The sequence below is a fragment of the Peromyscus maniculatus genome, chromosome 14 (genome assembly GCF_049852395.1).
Source record: "Peromyscus maniculatus bairdii isolate BWxNUB_F1_BW_parent chromosome 14, HU_Pman_BW_mat_3.1, whole genome shotgun sequence".
Taxonomy (NCBI): domain Eukaryota; kingdom Metazoa; phylum Chordata; class Mammalia; order Rodentia; family Cricetidae; genus Peromyscus; species Peromyscus maniculatus.
Window position 1 is genome coordinate 55,938,884 of NC_134865.1, and position 22,388 is coordinate 55,961,271.

At 48.8% G+C, this 22,388-nt stretch overlaps 2 protein-coding genes across 13 annotated transcripts in view; one reads left to right on the forward strand and one right to left on the reverse strand.

Moving 5' to 3' along the window:
• Positions 1 to 4,287: 4,287 nt before the first annotated feature.
• The window catches only part of Zfyve1 (zinc finger FYVE-type containing 1), a 50,682-nt gene continuing 32,581 nt past the window's right edge, over positions 4,288 to 22,388 (reverse strand). For 3 of the 7 annotated variants that reach the window (XM_006973070.4, XM_006973069.4, XM_076551014.1), the window contains exons 5-12: positions 13,928 to 14,034; positions 11,137 to 11,245; positions 10,581 to 10,678; positions 10,375 to 10,492; positions 8,427 to 8,597; positions 7,944 to 8,124; positions 7,282 to 7,395; positions 4,288 to 4,525 (exon numbers count right to left, since the gene is read on the reverse strand). In XM_006973070.4, the coding sequence (XP_006973132.1) occupies positions 4,293 to 4,525; positions 7,282 to 7,395; positions 7,944 to 8,124; positions 8,427 to 8,597; positions 10,375 to 10,492; positions 10,581 to 10,678; positions 11,137 to 11,245; positions 13,928 to 14,034 (1,131 nt within the window). In that variant the 3' untranslated portion in view covers positions 4,288 to 4,292. Of the gene's footprint in view, positions 4,526 to 7,281; positions 7,396 to 7,943; positions 8,125 to 8,426; positions 8,598 to 10,374; positions 10,493 to 10,580; positions 10,679 to 11,136; positions 11,246 to 13,927; positions 14,035 to 16,334; positions 16,542 to 16,945; positions 17,668 to 18,060; positions 18,195 to 22,388 lie in introns of those variants that run through there. The other 4 variants (XM_042260879.2, XM_042260880.2, XM_042260881.2 and 1 more) reach the window with 4 other exon arrangements.
• Rbm25 (RNA binding motif protein 25) overlaps positions 17,736 to 22,388 on the forward strand; it is a 108,561-nt gene continuing 103,908 nt past the window's right edge. For 5 of the 6 annotated variants that reach the window (XM_076551010.1, XM_076551008.1, XM_076551006.1 and 2 more), the window contains exons 1-2: positions 17,736 to 17,876; positions 18,365 to 18,490. The gene's annotated coding sequence lies outside the window, so the exon portion shown is untranslated. Of the gene's footprint in view, positions 17,877 to 18,285; positions 18,491 to 22,388 lie in introns of those variants that run through there. The other variant, XM_042260873.2, reaches the window with a different exon arrangement.

Sequence of the window (22,388 nt, forward strand, 5' to 3'; positions counted from 1 at the left end):
CTGGGAAATACAGGCTGTGAGGATGGGGGTGTCAGGAGAAAGGAGCCGTGTCAAGCGTGGCAGTGGCTGAGATCGCTCAGCACCAAGCAACGAGTGTTGTGTTGACCACAAACCACCCGACTGCCCTGGGCACATGTAGTACCTGGATCTAGGACAAATACATGAGGGAATGCGGCAGCAGACGCTCAACAAGGGTGGATGATATACACTGTGTATTATAAACAGTAACCGAAACCAGCGCCATTAATGAGAGTATGCAAGCTACAGGCACAGATTGAGTTGCCTCCCTGAAAACGATTCCAATGTTGGAAATGCAAACACGGTTGCACAATTACCATTTCGACAGGACTTTTTTTTTTTTAAACACCTGGAAACCTGGCTCTGTGTTCCCAACTAGAACAATCTGTATAACCTCCGAGCCAGGTGCTGGCATAGAGAAGTATTAGTGTTGTCACGTGCCATGAACCTCAGAACAAAGGGGGCAGGTTAGACCGCCAAGGCCTGATCATAATGGAGAGCGGCTTGTGAACGGTCCGCTTAAGGGAAAGGTACTGACCTTACTGGAGAGGCAGAATTCACAGCCGGGGAAAGGGAAGGGAAGGAAAACAGAGAAGCGCTGTGGCACCTCGAAGGGCCCCTATGCTGACCCCGGGTGGCTCTGCACTTCTGAAACTCAGCCCACAGGCAGCAGCTGTAAACCATGCGCACCAACACCTACCTTCCAGGCCGGTGGGCACCACGGCCAAAGCTCCCACAATGCCCGGCAGTGCCACGGGCAACTCAATGGTTGTTTTCCAATTCCCAATAAGCCTACCCGCTAAGAAAGCCGAGAGCTGTAAGGATCCCAGAGGCCACTGCTTAGGAGACCTCCTGGAATCCCAGTGCTCGTGTTGAACAGCCCTCTTCACGGTTCTGTGCAGTGATTAAAGCCTGTATGAAGGACCTGGTGAGGAAGTGCCCTGTGCAACTGGTGCCAGGAGAGTTCTGAGAGGAGAGGGACGAGGTGTTCCTGGAGGACAGCCATGCTGTTTCTTAATCCGGGTGCTGGTTAGATTTGCGGCGTCCAGCTGGAGAAAATTAACCAAGCCCATAGGTTTGACAGTTGAAATTTCTCCAGGCCCTGTTTTCAGCCTGCATTTAGCTAGCTACCCCCTCCTTAGCTGCCTAGCTGAGGCTGGGATTCTCTCTCTCTCATATATATATGAATATGATGCCAGTGAACTTCCTCTCTCCACTGGACTGAATAGCATGTAGAAAAAGGTTTGCAGGTTTCCTGTGAGATTTCTTCTATAAGAGCCTGAAATAGGTGCTAGAAACGACCCCACCTCGTGGTTAGTGGGATTCACATTCAAGAACAGGGTCTTATACAGTTTTCATCTCTTCCCCAAGCCCTCCCAAAATAAAGATTAGAGGAGGAGCAGGGGAAAAAATGAAGATGAAGGAAGAGTCAGGGAGGAAAAACTGCAGACCGGAGTGTCAGCAGTCACAGGGGGACATGATGGGTGACAGGCAGGAAGCAGAGCTGTAGGGGTGGTTGTCTGTGCTCCACAGGTAACTGTTAGGTGCTAGGTACCTGCCCCTGCCCGGGGTGTGGCCGAGACGGGACCCCTTAAGACCTGAGATGCGCCGGGCGGTGGTGGCGCACGCCTTTAATCCCAGCACTCGGGAGGCAGAGCCAGGCGGATCTCTGTGAGTTCGAGGCCAGCCTGGGCTACCAAGTGAGCTCCAGGAAAGGCGCAAAGCTACGCAGAGAAACCCTGTCTCGAAAAACCAAAAAAAAAAACCAAAAAAAAAAACAAACAAACAAAAAAAAAAAGACCTGAGATGCAAACGTGCTCACTCTCTTGGCCACCTTGTGAATCTGGATGCAGGATGATCTGCAGACCATGTCAGAGTTCTCCTGAGAACCACATTGGACTGCGCCTCACCTCTCCTGGATCCTGTAACCGACCCCTTTGCTTGCTGCAAGTGGACCCAAAATAAACCTCTTTTGACTATCAGGTAAACTACGTGGAATTGCCGCATTAATTTCTACTATACAGTTTTGGAAATGACAATACACAGGCATTGAAGTGGTAAGCACATGCCTAGGACATACAAGACCCACTGAGGCCCAGCACCACAGATCTCCACTGCCTCCACCGATCGGTTTAAACCATCCAAATTACACATAAGGAGTAATGCCCAAACCACACCAAGGTACAAACCACCCAACTCAGCAAGCCGGCCTCATCTGGCCTGGCTGCAGCTGTCCCTCCCTGACAGTCTGAGGAAGAACTTCCAGAGCCCTCTGGTCACTACTAAGAATTCCAAGACCTTAATTTGCCTTCTCTAAGTGAAGGGATATTACAGCAATCATAAAGACCAGGCCCCACTTGGAAACTAACGTGGAGCATGCTAGATACGACCTGGAAGATGAGGATGAGGGATGTAGTTGGATTGGTAGAGTGCTTGTCTGGTGTGCAGGAAGGCCAACACCACATAAACCAGGCATGGTGGTGCACACCTGTAATCTGAGCACTTGGAAGGTGGAGGCAAGGATGAGCAGAGGTTAGAGTTCGCGCTTGGCGTATATGAAACCTGGGATGGGGGACCTGGGGGAGACTGTCAACTTTGGAGGTTAGTTAAAACCCACTCGCTAAGCTTGGTGCGGTGACACTTTTGAAGTCCCAGCTACTTGGGAAGCTGAGGCAGAGGGATCTCTTGAGTTCAAGACCAGCCTGACATATCAGCAGACTTTCCATCTTAAGTGTGGGTGTGAATATAAATGGTCTTATGGCACCTATGTTCTAAAAAGGCTCCTGTCCGAATAATAAGACGAAGCACTGTCCGTAAAGGATTACCTTTCTTAGGCATGGCTTCTGCGCTGCTAGCCACTGTCTATCAACTAGAAAAGAGATGCGAGAGCAAAAAAGAGCCGACACGGACCACGTTCAGCAGGAAGATTCCTTTATGGTGGAGAGTGGATGACACAGCTCTAGAGGAGGGCCTCGGGAGGCAGAGGAACAGGTCTAAGAAGGACCAATCCATCCCAGGGCTCACGTCACGCAGATACACAGCCCAGAAATGACTGCCCACATACCTCCCCAAGGCTCCACCCACTCATCAGTTCAATCCACAACGATGTTGCTTTACTTCTTTTTTGGCCACTGAAGATAAACTCCACTCCGACGGGAGTTTCAGCAAAACAGTCTTTCCAGTCATGATCGGTATGTCCAAGCTCTTGCTGAGAAACACTGGTTCATGTGGTTTCTCTTGCAAGAACTAAAGAGAATTTTTTCCTTATGATCTGTTGAAATATTTATATATATATATATATATTTATATATATATTTAAAAAACACACAACCAACTGTCCATTCTGTGCTGTTTCCCCTCCCTCCCTCTAATAGACAGAGGGGTTGTATGTCTGGAAACAAAGAATAAGACACTTGGAGTAATAAAAATTCTAGTGTGACACTCAGAAGCAGGGTGGGACTCCAGGGGCTAAGGGGGAGGTGTTGGGCTGACTCAGGGGCAGGGTGTGGCCTTCTAAGATGGCCTCTTGGAGACAGAAGCATCAAGGAGCAGATATCTTGCTAGAGAGACCTACTTCCTCCTGGACACCCCAACTGCAGTGGCCACGAGCACCTGCATTTTGACTTTTTATGTCTCCAGGCCCTACTCCTCTCACCCTCTACACACCAAGCTGGATGACCTCTGCCTAGAACAGGCTGGAACCACGGACTAGAACTCACGCTGGGAAAGCCTAGTGGAACCCCTCTAGGCTGCTTCAGGCAAAAGGAGGTTCAAACCCAGGCACCCATCCTCACAGCCTGGGAGCCCTCAGGAGGGGGAAGGCAGAAAACACTCTGCCCAGCTCGGGGAGAAGCCGCAAAGGTGACTCGACCTGGCTGGCTTCATGAGGAAGACTGGTTCCCAAGGCCACCTGACCCGTGCTGGGGACACACCGGGCTGAGTCTTCAAAGCAGAAGCGGCCTTGGTCACTCCAAATCCCCTCTATATGGATATATGGAGATATAGGTAGATAGATTTATTATTTTTAACTGAAATAAATGTAGTGGACTCGGGTCCATTCCCCTTTACTGAGAGCTGCTCGGTCCTCTGCCCTGAGGTGATTCATGCCTTCCGGTCTACAGCCAGGCTCACCTGCACTGAGGGAAAGTGGCCCGGGGATGTGAAAGGAGGGCACACACACCCAACAGGTGCCGGAAGGGCCTACCTCAGTGAGACTTCTGTTTCTAACCCTGAGAACCTAAGGAATTGTGAAGGAGTCGGAGAGGGAGCTGGGGTTAAAGGTCACCGGGCTTTTTATTGCAGTTGAAGCAGACTCGGACTGGATGGTCCCAGCCCCGAGAGGGGACAGCCCTCCGGTCGTGGGAGCACTCATCACAGAAGCCCTGTCCGCAGGCTCGGCAGTGGTGCTTGGAGAGCTTGACGCTGAACTCCTTCCGGCAGTTGTGACAGTGCAGGATCTCATGGTCGGGCACCCAGTAGGCCGGCCTGGCCGCATCTTTCACCAGGCCTGTATCAGAGGAGGAGCGTGACAGTTAGGACCCCAGAACCCTCTGCGCGTCTTGGCCTGTCATCGCAAATGCACACAGAACCGTAACTGTGCTGTGTTTCTCAGTTTATTTTTATTCACGGATTTTTTTTTAAAGATGTATTTAGTTATTATGTATACAGTGTTCTGTCTGCACACCAGAAGAGGGCGCCAGATCTCACTGTACATGGTTTTGAGTCACCATGGGGTTGCTGGGAATTGAACTCAGGACCTCTGGAAGAGCAGCCAGTGCTCTTACTTTGAGCCATCTCTCCAGCCCATATTCACGTATTTTAGGAGACATGGAGCACAGGGTGGCCTCAGACTCACTGTTGCTGAGGATGGGCCTGTACTTCTGACCCTCCTGCCTCTCCTCCAGTGCTAGGACTATAGGTATAGGCCGATGCACCCAGTTTACGTACTGAATTAGACCTAGGACTTCAGGAATGCTACCCAAGTGAGCCACAGCCCAGCCCTGCTTTGAGTGGAAAGCAGAGGTTACTTGGGAAGTCTCTTCTCTCCTTCCGCCTTTATTTACGTGGGTTCCAGGGACAGAACTCAGGCCGCCAAGCTTGCACCGCAGGTGCCTTTAACAATCCCACCACCGAGCCTGAGTTCAATCCCCAGGACTCCCACGGTGGAAGGAGAAAGCCAACTCCTACAAGCTGTCCTCCGACCTACTTCTGTGTGCCATGACACAGCATACAAGTGTGTGCACCTGCCACACACACACAACAGATACATTATTTTAAAAAAAAGCCAGGCGCTGATGGGGCACGCCTTTAATCCCAACATGCGGGAAGCAAAGGGGGGTGGATCTCTGAGTTCGAGGCCAGCCTGGGCTACAGACTGAGTTCCAGGAAAGGCACCAAAGCTACACAGAGAAACCCTGTCTCAAAAAAAAAACCAAAGGAAAAACAAAACAAAACAAAAAACCCAGGTTTCCACCCTTGGCCACAGGACCTGTGGTTGAGGCTGAGGCATGGCTGTTTCTCTATCTGTCACACTCTCCAAGTGACTCTAGGTGAAACTGCACTCAGACCACCGGAAGGGGCCACAAAGAAGTTCTGACTCTGTAGTCAGACATTCAGTGGAATCCTAGCACCACTGAGCACGGTAGCTGTGGGATTAAGTGAGGTGACTTCATTTCTTAGGGCCTCATTCATCTTTAACAACCCCTTCTAAAGCTATCATCAACAACCAGAAATAAAATACCTGTGCTATAGAGATGGCTCTGTGGTTAAGAACACTTGTAAGCCGGGTTTGGTGGTGCAAACCTTTAATCCCAGCACTTGGGAGGCAGAGGCAGGCCTGAGTTCAAAGCCAGTCTGGTCTACAGCATAAGTTATAGGACAGCCAGTGCTACACAGAGAAACCATTTCTCAAAAAAAAAAAAAAAAAAACAACAAAAACTCAAAACAAAAAAAGCACTTGTTGCTCTTGCAGTAAATCTAAAAGAAAAAAGAGAGAAAGAAAACACACAAACGAACTCAACCTGATGGGAGCTCAGCAAGGGGACATCTGGGGAACAAAACGCTCCCACCAAAGGCAGCCCATGCCCTGGGGAGGGGGGGTCGTGAGAGGACAGACATCTGAGCTTCAAGCCAGGGCAAACCCGCCTGCTCCTATACCATCGAGTCAAGCATGGAGTGTGTTGTGGACCCCCGTGTAATCTAAGTCATACTGTATCTCTAGCAGCCCTGGCCTCTCAGGTCTCTTCTTCCCTCTCTGGTTTTAAGTACGCACGCACGCACGCACGCACGCACACGCTGACCCCAGCAGAGCGGGGATCTTTGTTGTTGTTGCTGTTTTTCAAGACAGGATTTCTCTGTGTAGCTCTGGCTGTTCTGCTCTGTAGACCAGGCTGGTGTCGAACTCAGAGATCTGCCTGCCTCTGCCACCTGAGTGCTGGGACTAATGGTGTGGACCACCGCTCCTGGTGAGCAGGAATCTTAAATGCTGAGTTACGACAGCTTGGCCAATGTTACACAGACAAATGGAAGTCCCACGAGAGCAGAAGAGCCCCTGGAACTGGAGTGGTACTTGGGACACGAGCTTTGTCCTCTGTGGTGGCAGCAAGTGCTCTCACCACTGAGCCACTTCTCTAGCCCCAAACATTAGCTCTTGAAACCCGAGACACCACACAGGTTCATCTACTTCCAGGGACTCCACGGGGAAAGGCCCGGAAAGTCCACAGAGGAAGTGGGATGCTCCACTGAGCCTAGGTGGAAGGTCAGTTTGGACTTTCCAAATCAGTTCAAATGCCACCCTGCAATATTCAGACAGTGACTCCGGACAATGACGCTAAGGAAATAAATTGTTCTGACCGCTGGATGCACACCACTTTAAGAATATAGATTGGACCTGCTTTTTTTTCCCCCCTCGAGACAGGGTTTCTCTGTGCAGTTTTGGTGCCTGTCCTAGATCTCACTCTGTAGACCAGGCTGGCCTTGAACTCACAGAGATCCGCCTGCCTCTGCCTCCCGAGTGCTGGGATTAAAGGCGTGTGCCACCACCGCCTGGCTTATGGACCTGCTTTTATGTACAGCAACAGGTAGTGACAAATGGCCTCCAGGAACAATGCCACTGAAGGATTCGGCACAGAAGAAAATGGAAATAAAGCTTCCCTTCATTCCTTGCTGCCAAACTCCATCCAGTGAGCAAGCATGTCAGGTGACCGTCCATGAAACCCCCTCATCCTACACGCACTGCACCAAGACAGGCGTCACCAGGCTCACCTAGGGGTATGTCAATAGCGGTCACCACGGCTCCCAGGGTATTCTGCACGGCCTCACCCACCTTCCGGGCAATCAGCGTTCCCCCTTCCTCATCTGCCTGCGCCTCGGCCACATCTGTGGAAAATAACAAGGGACAGCTTGTTGCCTCTCGACAGTTATTTCTCAATTGGGAGCTCAGGGGCACAGTGGGAGAGGAACACTCTGGATTCCTCACAGTAACTAAAAGGAAGTGACCTGTGGGGCCAGTCAGCTCAGACCGTGAAACTTGTCCTTTACCTCCAATTCTCTAGGACTGATTTATAACTTTTTTTTTTTAAAGTCAACCACATTGATTCTAGGAGAAAGACCTAGAACTTTCTACAGAACGAGGACTCAACCTAACCTTGGCTTGCTATATGCTCATGTTTTTCTCTCAGAAGCACCACTGAGCTCAGAGCTCAGGCCAGGCCAGGTTCAATCCTGCCTCCCAAACTTCCACCCCAAGGACCAGCATCATAGGCTGAGGCTGAGAAGGAGCTCAGGGGATGCCTAGCCTCGGGCAGGGGAGCAACTGCCCTCAGTAGCGATATGGATGGAGCAGCAGCCCCCGGCGCCCGATATCCAGTAAGTGCAAAGGAGGGGGGCCCCCCTCCCACCCTGGCGGCTTCCGAGCCCCGCGTTACCTAACTGGATGTTCCTTGCATCGTAGCAGCTGTCGCACACCCGGACGGGTGCAGGTCCCCAGCCTCGCTCAGGCACTGGCCGAGTCTTGGATGAACAGCTATCACAGAAACCCTCACCACAAGCCCGGCAGTGATGCTTGGTGTCGTTGTCTTTGAAGGATGTTGCGCACTGGCTGCAGCTCTATTCCAAGTCCAAAACAAAACAGAGAGGCAGGAGTCCTACAGATTCTGTAGCTGTGGTTTTTGACATCTAGGCAGTATTAATCGACTCTCACAGGTACGGGAATACAACCCATGACAAAGAAAATGGAGGAAGTCCAGAAGCAAAGAAGCAGCCTAAAGCTGAACCCTTCCCAAGACTCCCAGAGCTAACTCTAGGAGGGGAAAATGTTTGTGCCTCCCTCTTGGAACCAGCTTAGCTCCAGGCAAAGTGGCATCATCAGGAGGTCTATGTCAGGACTTAAGAGGACTCCTACATCATACCAGGATCTGGGAGTTAGGCCTCCAGTAGGCAGGGGCGATCTGGTCCGTTAGCCAAGAAGTCACTGCCTTAGTGGGTCCCAGGCTAAGCTCGGACACTGACTGAGCCATGAAGTTCACCCCATCCAACAGACGCTGGGCCGCATTGTTGTTGTCCTTCAGAAATGCATCGGTCTGCAATGAAAACACAGGGCTCCTTCGTCTCTGAGTGCAGGCAGGAAAAGGAGAGGGACATCTGGGACCAACGCAGAGCAGTAAACCACCAGGCAGGGCAGAAGAGCAACAGACTGGCAATCCCACTAGCTGCCTGGCAGTGTCATATGCACCAGTCAGTCTCATCAGGGCTATCACGACGTCTGATGTTCAAGTGCTCAACTCACGACTAACTCTGCCCTACAGTACAGAAGGTGACGCATCCCACAGGAAGCCCACTCCGAGCCTAGACAGGGATCCTTCTTCCCAGTTCCCCTCACACATGTAAACCTCTAAGAATCCTATTTCTCTATGTATAGTAGCTATTACATCTAAAACCTGCTAGACTGTGGACTCTCAGAATAGTGACCTACCTTTTTCCATGTATGTAGCTCAATTCTGGACATGCCCTACTTTAACAACATATATTCAAATAATGAATGAACAGACAGACACACAGAATGCAAGGTATTCTAGCTCCAAGGACCAAGGGGACTGCAGCTGAGGTGCTCTTTTCATGAGACAGAAACTAAAGTTACCACTTTATTGCTTTCCAAAGCCATGTTGAACCCTACACCATCAAGGCCACCAAGTGAAGGAGGCGGGCTCCAAAAAAGGCATCACATAACAGTAACAAATTTCAGAAGGCCCTGAAATTCTGTGAGGAGGAGAAAAGCAAGAAATCCTCAACTCTGTGTGCCTGCATGATCCAAGAAAACGCCAAGGTGGATTTGCAGAAAGGCCTGGATTGTAGTTTGGATCTAGACTACCTATTAGAGGCCCATGTGTTTGTTCTCCAGCTTGGCTCTATGAAACACTGCTAGAAATGAAAAAGATAAGACCCACTGAGTTCTAGATCATTAGGGGCATGCTCTTGAAGGGGACTATGGAATGCTGGTCTATTCTCTTTTGAAACTTAGCTCACAGTTGCTCATGGTAGAGTACCTCCGTTCCAAGCTCCTTGGGAGGCTGAGACAGGAGGATGGTTTGAGCCCAGGAGTTTGAGTCCAGCTTAGGGTGACATTAGAAAGGCCTTGTCTCAGAATAAAATCAAATCACTATTCATATTTATAGTTACTTGAACATGACTGGTTTTCTTGGAGGGCGTTATTTTACTGCATTGTTCTCCTTGCTGGATAATTGCTGTGGCTGTGTTTTTTAAGTTCACGCAGACCATTTAGCCCAGTAGTCATGTTGGTCAGCTTTCTGTTCCTGTAACAAATACCTGAGATGACCAACTTATAAAGAAGAAAGTTTTGTTGTTGTTGTTCATAGTTTTCTATTCATGACTAATTGGCTGGGTTGTTTGGGGCTATAGTAAAATAGTACATCGTGGTGGGAGTATGTGATAATTGATCAAGGAATGCTGGGGCATGCCTATAGTCTCAGCCTGAACATCATAACGAGGCCCCATCTCTACATAAAGAAGTGAAGAGTAAGGACATCTATGAAAATATGTACATGTGCATACGGAAAATGAATAAGAACATATCAAATGAAGTTTTATTTGCTAGTAGAGAATAACAGACTAATTTTCATCTACTTCACCCAAGGTTGTGTTCCTTATCATTTATGCAACGAGAAAATAGGAAACAGGGCTGGAACGGGATGGGCTCTGCAGCTCTGCCTTTTTAAACCACGAGTGTGCTGAAATTCATGGCTGACTTTTCGACTGGAAGCAAGCTCCACCTCTCTAGACACAAACACATGGTAACAGAACAGGGCAAGAGACGGGAGGAAGCCAATGAACAGTTCTTACTCCAGGCCACACGTGTACAATCTCGGTCCGCACCACCGTATCCACAGGATCTTGGTTCCCAAACCAGTACTGCCGGCTCCGATAGACCACACCACAGTTAGGACATTCGATCACATACCTACAAGGAGGCAAGTCAGCAAGTCAGCAGGGTCACTCTGCGGGTGCTACGATCACCCAAACCCACCAGCTACGTTATTCCAACTCACCCAGACCAGGCATATTTTGCAAGCCCCATCCAGGGAGAGTCAGTGGAGGCAGATGTTTTGGGCACCACGCTGACTTCCTTGCCTCTCTCATAGCAGGCCTGAAACAGGGAGTACTCTGAGAGTTTTTCTAGGTACACTGGACCCATGGCCTCCTCACACCCCTACCCCACAAATCTCCCCAGCTGAGGAGTACAATGCCTTGAGTTTAGCACCTCAGAAGGTTAATTCTCTGAAGAAGCCAGTGAATGCCTTTCTATGAGAAGGAACTGTGAACTAGTCTGGGACCCAGAACTGTGCTCTAAATTATATGCCTGTCACATACGCCAATATGCCAATCCATCTAAATTGGTTTCCTGAGAAGCATTTCTGCTCAGAAGTGAAAAGATGATCCTTAACTATGAGCTCAACAGAAGGAGAGAGAAATACGTTAAAACAACAGAGAAGAGGCCCCAGAATGAGATGTGAGCACTGCTGAGCCACTGCTTTCTCATTCTGACCATCCACAGGGTTTCTAGAACTTTCCCTGTTGGAGGAAGGAGCCGCTCGGCAGACTCACCTTACAGGTATAAACTCGGTTGTCATACTGGTGGGAGTACCTACAGCGGCTCTTGGCTTCATGAGGTACTCCTTCCTTGCCGTGGTTCATGCTGTTCTTACATCCAACCCTAAAGGAAGCCAAACACAATGGTGAGAGGGAGGGCAAGGAAGACAACGTCACCAACAAAGAAGTGTCGATCTGAAGAGGCACGGGGCCAAAACCAGACCGAGCCCCACACACGGGAAGTGGGTTACCCGCACACAAGCCCCTCTGCAATACTCAAGGTCAATCACAACAGACAGCAACTAACTATTGGCCTGAAGGGGGAAATGGGGAAGAGAAAAATCAACCTGGAGTAAAAATGGAAGAGACAGAAGACACCAGCTTGACCAGGGGTGAAAGCTGAGCAGCAGGTCTCAAGAAATTAAAGACACAAAAAGGATGAAATGGACATGTGGTAGTTTAAATGAGAATGGTACTAATATGGTCGTGTGTTTGAATGTCTGGTCCCCAGGTGGTGTAACTGTTTGGGAAGGATTAGGAGGCGAGGCCTTGTTGGAGCAGGTTATGTCACTGGATGGCCTTTGAGGTTTCAAAAGCCCACAGCATTCTCAGTGTGTTTGTTCTCTCTCTCTCTCTCTCTCTCTCTCTCTCTCTCTCTCTCTCTCTCTCTCTCTCTCTCTCTCTCCCTCTCTCTCTCCCCACCCCCCCTCATTGGTGTGTCTCAAGATGTAAGTTCTCAGCTATTACTCCAGCACCATGCCTGCCTGGCTGCTGCCATGCTTCTCACCATGACATCACAGGCTCCAAACCTTCTGGAACTCTGAGTCCCCAAATTAAAAGCTGTCTTTTGTAAGTTGCCTCGGTCATGGTGTCTCTTCACAGCAACAGAAAAGCAACTAAGACAGGAAAGTTAAATCACATGGCTGTCAAAATGTAAAAATGAAAAGCAAGCCCCCGAATCTGGCAGCGTCTCCAGGGGAAGCTTAATGATGAGCCACAAACACTTTCAAGTGAACAAGAGCAAGCTCTGCCACGCTGACAATGCAGAAAAAGAGATCAGCAGTTTAGGGTTTCACTGTGGTAACACAAAATTCTAGAAATCCTGCAGATGTTCAGAATGAAAGGCGATCGATCACCCAACAGTGCTTAAGCCTCTCCTGCTGGACTCAGGCGGAGTAAAATGGTCAAGTCACATGGCCAACTAATACCTCTCCCTCCTCCCTTCGCCATGGAACTCTCCACTGTAAAACTGAAGAGCTTTCCAAGGTCTCCTCCTGTAAAGGGGCGGGAGTGGAGGATATAGAATAGATGGTGACCCTGATATGAGCAAAACAATTCAGAGGTGAAGAGAATTTGGAAGTACGTCTACAGGTCGAGAAGACTGGAACCTAGCCTTGACACTATGTTTAGACCCACAGGCTCCATCAGGCAAGGAATAAGACTGTGGGTGAATTGCACTCCACAGCTTAAAATGATACAGCGATCCTCAAGGTAAGGCTCCAGAAGCAGTGTCTCTGTCACCTGGGAAGGTCTCAAATCCGCCGACTGGCGGGTTCTTTGCAGATCCACTAAATCTGAAATGGGACTAACCAATCAGTTTAGCACACTCAGTTCCTCTAATTCATGCTAACATTTCTGAGTAACTGCTCTGATCCCTCTGCGGCCAAGTGGGGTCCACAGACCAGCAGCAGCATCACCCTGAAACTTGTTGAAGACACAGGCGTGTCTCAGGCCCCATCCAGACCTACTGATCCAGAGCCTGTAATTTAAAAACTAAAGGTGTTAACATGTTAAAGATGGAGTATTCTTCTAACCCAATGCTCTCAGCTTTAAAGGTACACTTCAGAACACCTCCAGGAACCTTGTAAATACACCACTGCCAAGGGTACACCCCAGATCCCGCAAGATCAACTGGGGCCTTGGTCTCAATTCTGAGCGTTCCTTAGAAAATCCTACTGTGTTCTAAAGATTTGTCCTTATAAAGAAAATCACCCTGCTGGGTGGTGGTGGTGCATACCTTTAATCCCAGCAGCACTCGGGAGACAGAGGCAGGCAGATCTCTGTGAGTTCGAGGCCAGCCTGGTCTACAGAGTGAGTTCTAGGAAAGGCACCAAAACTACACAGAGAAACCCTGTCTCAAAAAACCAAAAAAGAAAAAGAAAATCACCTCCAGAACCATCACCTGTCACAGAGCTCTGAACTAGCCGGGAGCCAGAATGGGGGCACTGACGTACTAGCTAGATGAACAGAACAGTCTGAAAAACAACCAGCACTGAGATGCGTGCTTGAAGAACCAGAGAAAAGCAGGCAACCCTGTGTCCTGTCTCCAGCACAGGCCGACCACTCGGATCTACAGCAGTCTTCAGGCAATTTCTCCTGACAAGTATTTCTAAAGTCCTTACTGCCCCAAAGGGTGGTCTCCAGACCTGGAGCTTGTCAGAAATGTACATGAGGCCTTACCCCTGGGAATTTATTTTCTTCACACACACACACACACACACACACACACACACACACACACACACACACACACACACACACACACACACAAACACACAAAGAGGACAACTTGTAGGAGTCAGTTCTCTCTCCACCACGTGGGTCCTAGGGATCAAACCCAGGTCTTCAGGCTTAGCAGCAGGAACCTTTCTACTTGCTGAGCTATCTTATCTTGCCGGCCCAACCCATCAGATTCTATAATTTGACTAGCAATCAGGTGACTGGGCCACACACCCAAGTAAGTCGGAGGCAACACTCCCAGCCCCTGGTTCCGAGCTGAAGGATGGCCATGGCTGCTCTCACTTACCCACAGCTGAGGCAGAGCGAGGAGCAGGTGAAGTACTCATCTGGAAAAAACGAACTGTACGCCATCTGGTCATCGGGGATTTCACCGCTGAAGCGGTCGCTCAGTGCCTGTCAAGGAGAAAAGGAGATCTGTGAAAGCCTTCAGCAGAAGCCTGGGCTCTGGCTCTTCCTCGCCTGCCTTTGCAGGGTGGCCCATTCACGGCTAGCAGATTTCTTGCAAGTACCACAGTGGAGGAGGGAACCCCATACATGGACTCCTTACTCTCCTCCCTGACCCAATCTGCACCAATTCTCACCACAGCAAACCTTGGAAAAGGTAGCCTGTTGTCCAAGAGGTCAAAAGGAAATGGTTACTCTCGTCCCTTAGTCACCTTAGAAATCACATGCATCTCACACACACACAAGCATTTTATTTGAAATTATCGCAGATACGGATGCTCACTTCCTTTGGGAAAGAACTCAGACTCGGGTAGGAGCCAAGAAGCGAGCTGAAGCGAGCTGGGAGCGTCCTAGGCTTCCTCCCCTTTCTAACCACTGGCTCCCCCATGAATGTTACTAGGCCACAGAACTATCTGAACACAGGAAAAAATGAATCTGTAAGAAAAAAACCCAGTAAAAATGCCATAGTATTTCCCAGTCATTTCTCAGCTCTATTAACTTAAAAGTCAGCAAACGGCCAAACACTGAAATGCAAGAATCAAGTGCTTGAGCAGAGAACACTTTATGCAGAGTGCCTTCCATTTCAAATCGATTCCACTATTCCTCTGTATCTGAAGTACTCCTCAGCTTAATGACACGAATAATAATGGGCCGCCCTCCAGCGCCTTCTGATGGAGTTATTCCAAGTCGGAGGCGGCCAGGCACAACATAGGTAAGAAGAGGGAAAACAAGAGCATGCGCTATTAGCCCTTCAGTGAAAGACACAGGAAAGTGGAGGTGAGAGCTGGAGGGCAGGGTGAGCAGCTGGTTGTTGTTGTTGTTGTTGTTTGGTTTTGAGACAGGGTTTCTCTGTGTAACAGTCCTGGCTGTCCTGGAACTCACTCTGTAGACCAGGCTGGCCTCCAACTCACAGAGATCCACCTGCCTCTGCCTCTCAAGTGTTGGGATTGAAGGTGTGCACCACCACCGCCTGGCTTTTGATCTCACCTTTCACTCTAGCCTTCCCAACCACTCAAGGCCACATCTTCAGTCTTCTCGGGAGCACCACCTGCACCAGACACCTGAACTGGGTACTAAGCAGGCTAAAGTGGAAGTCTGGATACTTCCCATTTTTCTCCCAGGTTAGATCACAGACACTACAAATTTCCTCCAACCCCTAGCACGGGTCCTCAAGGCAATCAACCAGGTCTTCTGGGGGGTGAAGTGACCAGCATCAACCCACCCCCTCCTTCTCGGTCCTGGCCTTGCCCCAGCCTTTATCTCATAGGCCCACTCAAGTTTTATCCCTTTAAGTGGCCAAACATTTGATAACTCTTAAGGCTGTGTTTCTCAAACATTGTTGGCATAACTAACTTTGAGGATAACTATGGGAAAATGGGCAAACATAATCTTCTTATTAAATTACCAAAAGATTTGGGAAGTTTTTTTTTTGTTTTTTTTTTTTTAATTTTATGTGTATGGGTGTTTTGTCTGAATCTATGCCTGGTGTCTGAGGACACTAGAAGAGGGTGCTGGGTCCCCTGGGACTGGAGTTACAGATAGTTGTAAGCCGTCATGTGGGTGCTAAGAATTGAACCCAGTCCTCTAGAAGAGCAGCAAGTGCTCTTAACTGCTGAGCCCTCTCTCCAGACCCCTTGGGAAGTTATTTTTATATTTCAAAACCCAACAAGCTATAGGATAAAAGTGTGATGCCTCATTGTGACTGTCAACTGACTTCATCTGGAATTAACTAGAACCCAGGCAGCGGAACACACCTGGGAGGGTTTCTTCTTGGTTGGATCTTTTGAGGTCAGATGACCCACCCTAAATCTGGGCCACACCCTCTGGTGGCAGCCCACACAAAAGGACCTGGGAGAAGGGAGCTTTTGCTTTTTGCCTGCTTGTCCTCACTCTTACGGGCAAGTTCACCTATCCTGACCCTGAGGCATTCCTTCCCTGGAGTTAGAACCCGCTTCTTCAGGATTCCAGTGTGGACTGAAAGGGCAGCTCAGTCTAGCTCTCTAGAGCTTCCTGGGACTCCAGCATCAGACTGGACAGCCTAGACATCCAGACTTGTGGACTGAGCAACTACCAGATCCTTGACCAACAGCCATTGTTAGACTACTCAAATCACAGCCTGTAAGCCACTAGAATAAACTCAAGTGTGTGTGTGTGTGTGTGTGTGTGTGTGTGTAGACATATGTTCATCAGTTCTGTTCCTTTAGCGAACCCTCATTTAAAAAAAAAAAAAAGGAAATTTGCATACTCACACCCAAGGCCGGCAGAGTCATCTCAGTGTGTGCCATCTGGGGGCCGGCACTGTATCTGTCCCTTCTGTGGGATGGGTCATGCCTGCACCACCTTCCTCACTAGACCTTACAAACACCACTAAGAACCATGTCAGCGGCTGTTGACATCCTTGTCACTGGTTTTGATGGTGGCATTGTTTTCCTCCCTTCCTAAGTCATTCTCACCACCTAAACCAGACAATGCACAGGACCTAAGAACCTTTCTCAGACTGTATGCTTAGAATCCCAACTCTTGAATGGTATAGGCAGGGCTGGAGAGATGGCTCAGCAGTTAAGAGCACTGGCTGCTCTTCCAGAGGTCCTGAGTTCAATTCCCAGCAACCACATGGTGGCTCACAACCATCTGTAATGAGACCTGGTGCCCTCTTCTGGTGTGCAGGCATATATGCAGACAGAACACTGTATACATAATAAACAACAAATATTAAAAAAAAAAAAAAAAAAAAAAAAAGGTGCAGAGAACAAGGAATTCATTTCAAGGTCATCCTTATCTATATAGTGAGTTTGAGACCAGCCTGGGCTAATGAGACCCTGACTCAAACAAAACAATGTAAAATACCAGGTCTCTTTACCTGTTTTCATGGCTGCTGGCATCTGCAGGTGAACACTTACCTGCAAGAAAATGTTTCTATATCTAATGAAGTGTCACAGAAAATACAACAGAAGGACAGTGAAGGAACATGGAATATGCTACACAAGGCATATAGCAATATTTTAGCCTTGGAGGTTTTGCAACAGATAACCCAAAAGCTAATTTATATTTGTTCTCATACAGTCTCATGTAGCCCAGGCTGGCCTTAAACTCACTCTGTGGCCAAGGCTAACCTGAACTCCTTGATCCTCCCCCTACCACCTCCCAAGCCCCAGCACAAAGGATGCCACCATGCTCTGGCAATACTTGTTTCCTTGAAGACAAACAGCATCAAATCTAGCTGGCATGAAATCAATATGTGGGTTTTATTCCGAGGAGGGACTTGTCACCCAGTAACACTGACAGAACACTTTCTACCATATCATTCCAAGTAGCTCAGTTCACTGCTTTGAAAGGTTCTCTATAGAAAGGTTAGTGGTGGCACACGCCTTTAATCCCAGGACTCCTGAGTTAGAGGCAGGCAAATATGAGTTCCAGACCAGCCAGGGCTACATAGTGAGACCGTTTCAAAACAAAACACAACAAAACGATCATTTTAAAGTATCTCTCAGCTTTTCATGAGACAAACTGTGGCTTTTTTCCATGGTACTCATGCCCTTAAATGCAGCATCCTCTGACCCAGACAAACTGCTGGCTTGCATTGTCAAAGGCAACAGTGTCTTCTTATGACATCAGAGAGAGAACTCTCACACAGACCAGGCTAACCCTTCAGAGGCTGGGTAAGAGGACAAGTGTGCCACTTCCTTCCCACGTCACAAGCTGATATTAATATATCCGGCCCCAACATGCCTCAGGAGGACTTAGAGACATCGAGCGTATGGGAATAGAATCGTAACTTAAAAAAATCAAAGGTAGCATATTTTAGACATGCGGCCAGAGAAAACCCATCCTCCTTCCACTGTGATGTTTTTCTAGTGTAGACGTAACCTCCTACCTGACGCATTGGCTCAGCCAGGTCAAAACTCCCAACCCCAGGCCTGGGGATGTACAGGCATGAGCTCCTAGGTCCCCAGCACAAAAACAAAATTTCCAAACCTCACATCATTCCATGGTTCTTGGTCTCTGCTCCTCCTCAGGTCTCAAGCTACAAGGGAAAGGCAGGGAAGGAAGGGCTTCTCTTGAGAGTGCCTGTGAAAGTATTTGAGGCAAAATTGGAGACCTGGTTGCCTGGCGACCAGATGATCTTGAACTTTAGTTGCCTTGGCAACAGCAGGGCCCTTTCTATTGTACCTTTAAGGTTAGCCTCAGTTATCAGGAGCTGGCAGTGGAAGGTCTGGTTCCAAATGGACATTCTTTGATGCTGCCACCCTCCAGCAATAACATCATGAATATTTAACAGATGCTTGCTAATGTGACGGAATTGGAAAGTCAGAGTTCCTACATTCAAGGATCGGAGGCGAAAGAAGGTATCGCATGACACCTCCTCGGCTTCAGCCTGAAAGTGCATCTCAAAATCATTGAGACCGTAAGTACAGATACCACAGTTAATTCAATTTTCAATTCCCCTCTCATTCACTGCTGATTCCCCTACTGGACTGGGACTTGGGCATCCGTGAGGCACCTTACCGGTATCTAGGCATCTTATGGTGCTACAGTGGACCTTACATGAAGGGGCAGTTATCACAACCAGAGAGTGGTACTGAGCCTGGAGATGAGAGGGGAGGTTATCTGTGAAGAGGTAACCATTTCCAGGCACAAACGGGCAGGCCACTAGTGGCAGCAGACATCACTGATACTTGTGCAAGTCACGGCCAGCGCATACTCCCAATACTTCCTCCTCCTCCTCCTCCTCACAAATCACATTTCCAAAGCCATCTTTCCCACTCAGTGATGAGCACGGGCTGAATGTGAACAGTGAGAGCACCTGCCTAATGTGTGCTAGGCCCTGGCTTCAATGCCTAGGGCCACCCAAACCAAAAAGAACACGGAAGTAAGGCCAGGCATTGTAGCACATACTTTAGTCCCAGAAAAGGCAGGAAGGTCTCTGGATATTTTTTGTTTTGTTTTGTTTTTTTGAGACAGGGTTTCTCTGTGTAGCTTTGCGCCTTTCCTGGAACTCACTCTGTAGTCCAGGCTGGCCTCAAACTCACAAAGATTCTCCTGGCTCTGCCTCCGGAGTGCTGGGATTAAAGGCATGCGCCGCCGCCGCCGCCGCCGCCGCCGCCGCCGCCGCCGCCGCCGCCGCCGCCGCCGCCGCCGCCGCCGCCGCCGCCACCACCACCCACCAACTGGGTCTCTAGATTATTAGAGGCTAGCCTAGTCTACAGGGCAAGTCTACAGACCTGCCAGGGCTACATAGTGCGACCATGTCTGTCTTAGTCACTGTTTCATTGCTGTGAAGAGACACCATGACCAGGCAACTCTTCGAAAGGAAAACATTTAACAGGAGCTGGCTCACACTTGAGAGGTTCAGTCCATTGTCGTTGGGGCAGGAAGCATGGCGGCACACAGGCAGACACGGTGCTGGAGAGGGGCTGGGAGTTCCACATCTGGATCCGCAGGCAGCAGGAAGGGAGAGACACTGGGCCTGGCTTGAGCATCTGAAACCCCAAAGCCAGCCCTAATGGCACACTTCCTCCAGCAAGGCCAGACCTCCTAACTCATGTCAAGTATGGCCACTCCCTAGTGACCCAGCATCCAAATATATGAGCCTATGTGGGCCACTCTTATTCAAACCACCACACTGTCTCAAAAAAAGAAAAGAGAAAGAACAACAGCTACCTACGTAGCAGTACCCGGACTCCCTTCAAATTGAGTGCTGCTCCATCCATGGGGGGTGGGGCTCACAAATAAGACTCGGCTAGTTTTTGTTTGTGTGAGGCGGGTCTTGCTATGTAGCCATGTTAGCCTTACGTCTGCTCATATTATAGGCATGAACCGCACTAGACATCAATTACTGTTAAAGGTATTATTTACTAATATAAAAAGGTCACCAAGATGCATAGTTAATGGGGGGGTTCAGACACAGACTACTACTGTGATATTATAAAAAATAATATCTTGGTTCCTGGCTTACAGCTCCCTCCCCAAAGCAAGCTCCAGAAACTTAGAGTTCACAAGTAACTAACTAAACTGAGTAGGGAGGGGAGATGTGGGAGGGGGAGGGAAAAGGGGGAGGGAAGTAGAGGGGGAATGTATTGAGAAGAGTTATGGGAGGAAGACAAGACAGTAATGAGGGTGAATACGGTAAAAATACATTTATGTGTGTATGAAATTGTCAAAGAATTCCTGAAAAATGCTTTAAAACATAATTTCTTACATCGTGTATGAGAGACAGAGGCAGGGGGGTCACAAGTTCAAGACCAGCCTGGGTTACATAAGACTGTCTTCAGAAAACAGAAAGTAATAGAAACTAGAACTTCTCTTCCAACTCATAGAAACTCCAACCTATTTCCCCAAAACTTGCCTGACTCAGCATCAACCATAAAGAAATTCTCTGACCTACTTCTTTCTGATAAAAGTTGTATTTCCCTCCTCACACCAGAGAAATCCTCCCCGATACCCTGGAGAAAGCAAGGATGTAGAGACCACAAAGAATCTACACAAACCTTGCTGGGTTGCCTCACATAGTCTAATTGACATTGATCAGTTCAAGCCTACTCTAACCAATCACACACGCTTCAGCAAGGCTGACCAGGCATATCCACAGTATAATGAGGTCTTCCTAAAAAGCCAAAAGCAAGCTAGATATGGTGGCAAATGTCTTCAATCCCATCACTTAGAGGAGGCAGCAGCAGGTGGATCTCTGTGAGTTCAAGGCCAGCCTGGTCTACATAGCAAGTTCCAGGACAGCCAAAGCTACATAATAGAGAGACCCTGTCTCAGTGATGATGATGATGATGATGATGATGATGATGATGATGATGATGATAAAATACAATTTTAAAAAGGAACACCGTGCACGGTTTTCTTCACAGGTGCCTCACAGATCCCCCTTGGGTAGGACATCCAGAACTCCTCAGGGAAGTCAGTCCCTGAGCACTCACCACGGCTCCCAGCACTCGGTGTCTCCAGGATGACCTCAGCAAAACATTTAGGTTGGGCTCCTTTGGGGAAGAGCTAGAAAGTGCTTTATTCGCCTGCTCCAGCCTAGTCACCTCAAAACTCCTGGCAACCAGTTACAGTCCTTTGCACACCATGGCATGAACTCAGCCTCTTTTGAGACTGTTTGCATTACTTAAAGTCACAATAAGGACATGTTGAGCTAGATAAATAAGTACACTTAGCCACAAATTTAACAACAAATACTCCATGAATTATTCAAAGAGAAATTTTTGTGCCTTTAAAAAAAAAAAAAAAAAAAAGGTTTTAGTGATAAGGTCTCATTCTGTAGCCTAGGCTGGCCTGGAACCCACTATATAGACCAAACTGGCCTTGAATTTGTAGAGACCCTCCTGCCTCCACCTCCAGTGTACTATGATTACATGCATGCACTACCACACCAAGATTTCTTGTTTATTTGGTTTGGTTTTTTGAGACAGGGTTTCTCTGTGTCCTGGAACTCGCTCTGTAGCCCAGGCTGGCCTCTCACAGAGATTCTGCCTGCCTCTGCCTCCCAGGTGCTAGGATTAAAGGTGTGTGCCACCACCACCCAGCAAAATGTTTTTCAAAGAAGCAAGGAAATGATTTTCAGGAAACCTAGAGACCAGGTCACAGTACTGCAGAAGAGCAAGAATGGAGACACTAAGTTTCTAAATTATATTTATCGATAGATGTGTGTTTACGGGGAGGTGATGCACACGCCACAGCCTATGTCTGGAGGTCAGGGGACAGATTGCAAGTCTTGGTTCTGTCCTTCCGCCATGTGAACCCTGAAGACCAAACAGGTCATCGGGCTTGGCAGCCAGCACCCTGACTGGCTAAGCCATCTTGCCAGTCCACGGGTGACTCTTCATTCTACATAGGAATCTGCAGAGGAGCCTTAAGAACAGCTCAGGGAGCACAGCTCAGGGAGCACAAGTCACCGTCCATACAAACCAGCCAGCTGTCGTGGTGTGCGCCTGAAACCCCAGCACTAGGGAGCTAAGGCAAGAGGGTGGAAAGACAAAGGCTAGCCTGGGCTACAGAGGAGGACTATCAACCAAGGAATTCATGAATGGTCTACACTGTGCCCACTGCACCAAGCAAAGCCAGAAGGTGTCAGCCAGGACCCACCCAGCTTTATGGCACCTCCTATCTTTTCTTCCCACCCTTTCCTGGGTCCACAAGTCCAACTGCTGAGTCACTGGGGAGCCTCAGCCTAGTTCCAATCTCTTGGCCAACATTCCCCTTGTCTCGCCAAGAGCTCAAATGCTAGCACTGCCTCAAGACCCTGCCCCTTCCTACCAGCCACCGCCCTGGGCCTGCAAGCATGCGGCACAGTG